The sequence below is a fragment of the Dipodomys ordii genome, unplaced genomic scaffold (genome assembly GCF_000151885.1).
Source record: "Dipodomys ordii isolate 6190 unplaced genomic scaffold, Dord_2.0 Scaffold193, whole genome shotgun sequence".
NCBI classification, from domain to species: Eukaryota; Metazoa; Chordata; class Mammalia; order Rodentia; family Heteromyidae; genus Dipodomys; species Dipodomys ordii.
In genome coordinates, this window is record NW_012267409.1 from 1,268,443 (window position 1) to 1,271,074 (window position 2,632).

General features: G+C 42.7%; 1 protein-coding gene across 1 annotated transcript in view; it reads right to left on the reverse strand.

Moving 5' to 3' along the window:
• LOC105999598 (lariat debranching enzyme) overlaps positions 1–2,632 on the reverse strand; it is a 51,648-nt gene that overhangs the window by 33,657 nt on the left and 15,359 nt on the right. The window contains exons 2-3 of the mRNA XM_013034665.1: positions 1,796–1,920; positions 1,221–1,301 (exon numbers count right to left, since the gene is read on the reverse strand). Of these exons, the coding sequence (XP_012890119.1) occupies positions 1,221–1,301; positions 1,796–1,920 (206 nt within the window). The remainder of the gene's footprint in view (positions 1–1,220; positions 1,302–1,795; positions 1,921–2,632) is intronic.

The following is a 2,632-nucleotide window of genomic DNA, read 5'->3' on the forward strand; positions in this document are numbered from 1 at the left end:
CTTGCATGCATGAGGCCCTGGGTTCGATTCCTCAGCACCACATAAGCAAAAAGAAAAAAGCCGGAAGTGGCGCTGTGGCTCAAGTGGTAGAGCGCTACCCTTGAGCTGAGGGACAGCGCCCAGGACCAGAGTTTAGGCCCCACAACGGGACCCAAAAACAAAAACAAACAAAAAAAAACAAAAAAACAAAACATAAAAAACAGCCATACAGTGGCTGATGTCTGTAATCCTAGCTACTCAGGAGGCTGAGATTTGAGGATCACTGTTCGATGCCAGGAAAGACTATGAGATTCTTATCCATGGAAAGCCAGAAGTGGAGCTGTGGCTCAAGTGGTGGAGCACTAGCCTTGAGCATAAAAGCTCAGGGACAGAGCCCAGGCCCCTAGTTTAAGCCCCAGGACTGACACACACAAAAAAAGAAAAGCCACCATACAGAGGAAAAGGACAGGAACAAACTTGTGACTTGACAATTACTTTAATGATGTAAGTTTTGGCTGCCAACTTAATTTACAAAGTTAGACTAATCAATATGAATCCAAGCTATTCATTCCTCTAGCTTTAAAATTCATAGCACATTGTGATACACTGAGAGAATGAACTATTATTCACAAATGAACAGATTAGAGTCACATGGATAACCACTGGTTTGGGAATTATGTCAAATAAGTAAGCAATGTATAGAAACACACAAGCAATGAGATACATTTATATAAAGTTGCAAACATGCTGTTTGATACATTGTTCCCAGCTTTCCTAGGTGTACTGGAGATATAAAGTAATCTAGTGAATGACAAACACTAAATTAGGCATAGGGCTTGCCTGGCAAGAGAGGAAAAAAAGCAGGAGAGAATTAGGATAGAAGTCAGGTGAATGCTGACACAGATATGCAGGAAGCTGAGATCTGAGATCCAAGAATCTCAGGCAAAAAAAGTCTGTGAGACTCTTATCTCCACTGACTTACTAAAAAAGCTGGCAGTAGAGCTATGGCTCAAGCATAGCCTTGAGCAAAATGAAGGTCTGGGACAGAGTCTAAGTCCTGAGTTCAAGTCCCAGGACCTGCACAGAAAAGCAACAAACCAAATGAAACATAAAAATTGAGAATAAAAGTATTCACAGGAGAAATAAAGTGCAATAACTATGTCACAGTGTACATCGTGTTTGCATTACTCTAAGTCAGGTAAGTCCTAAAAGTGAAGAACAAGTTTTCACGATGACAATACCTTTTCGATAGTCATGAGATTTGAAGATACCAGAGATGCCACCAATCCTCACACCTCGGTATTTCACCACACCTGCCAAACCTGGAAAATTGTGCAGTGAAATAAAATTACTGCTGGACTACAGAGGCTCAGGCCTGCAAGCTACTCAGGAGGTTGAAATCTGAGGATAACATTTCAAAACCAGCAGGGCAGTGAAGTCTATGAGATTCTTATCACCAATTGATGACCAAAAAGCCAGAAGTAGAGCTGTGGCTCAAGTGGTAGACGGCTAGCCTGGAGCACAAAAGCTCAGGGATACAGCCCAGGCACTGAATTCGAACCCCAAGTCTGACAGTAAGTAAGTAAAGAATAAATACAATTATCATAGACAAAGGCAATTGCTTTTCTAAGGGAAAAGCAGGGGCCTGGAATTTTATGCAGTCCTACATAACTATGTCAAGTAAATTTTCAGGATAAAATTAATGATAAAATTGACATTGTGAAAACACTATTTACCTCAAGATGCTGCCTATTAATACAAATTCCAACAAGCCCTTCTATTTCTTCAAAGCAAACTATGACACATGATCACATACCTAAATAATAAATGTTTGGTGCCACCCAGCCACCGTAGGGCAACTCTTGCAAATGATTTGAAGCTTCATGGTTTCCGCCAATGAAGATGGTGAGAACCGGGGCCTTTTTCTCTCCAGAATAATACCTAGAAACAGAAAGGGAAAATTCTCAGTTGGCAAATCAAGCAGAGATGTAAAATAATGTCTAGAGGACAAAGCTGACCTCATTCAAAAATGGTGTAAAGCTCTCTGTAAAGGTCTCCTGTATCCACCCTTATGCTTAAGAATAAAGGGGTTAGCAGGGCACCGATGGCTCACATCTGTAATCCTAGCTACTCAGGAGGCTGAGATCTGAGGATCACAGTTCAGAGCCAGCCCAGGCAGGAATGTCCAATAAACCGCTAGAAAAACCGGAAGTGCCGCTGTGGCTCAAGCAGTAGAGCGCTTGCCTTGAGCTGAAGAGCACAGGAACAGTACCCAGGCCCAGAGTTCAAGCCCCACGACCGACCAAAAAAAAAAAAAGAAAAGAATGAAGGGGTTATAGGCTATAAGGTTATAGGCTGATGCCTATAACCCTAGTTACTCAGGAGGTTGAGATCTCAGGATCGAGGTTCAAAGCCAGACCAGAAATTAACTGTAAAGAAACAGGAAGTGGAACTATGACTCAAGTGGTAGGGCATCAATCGGCCTTGAAGCAGAAAAGGGACAGCGCCCCCCCCAAGTTCAAGTCCCAGCACACACACACACACACACAAGTTCAAGTCCCAGCATACGCACACACAAATTCAAGTGCCAGCATGAGCACACACACACACACACACACACAAGTTCAAGTCCCAGCAACCACACAAGTTCAAG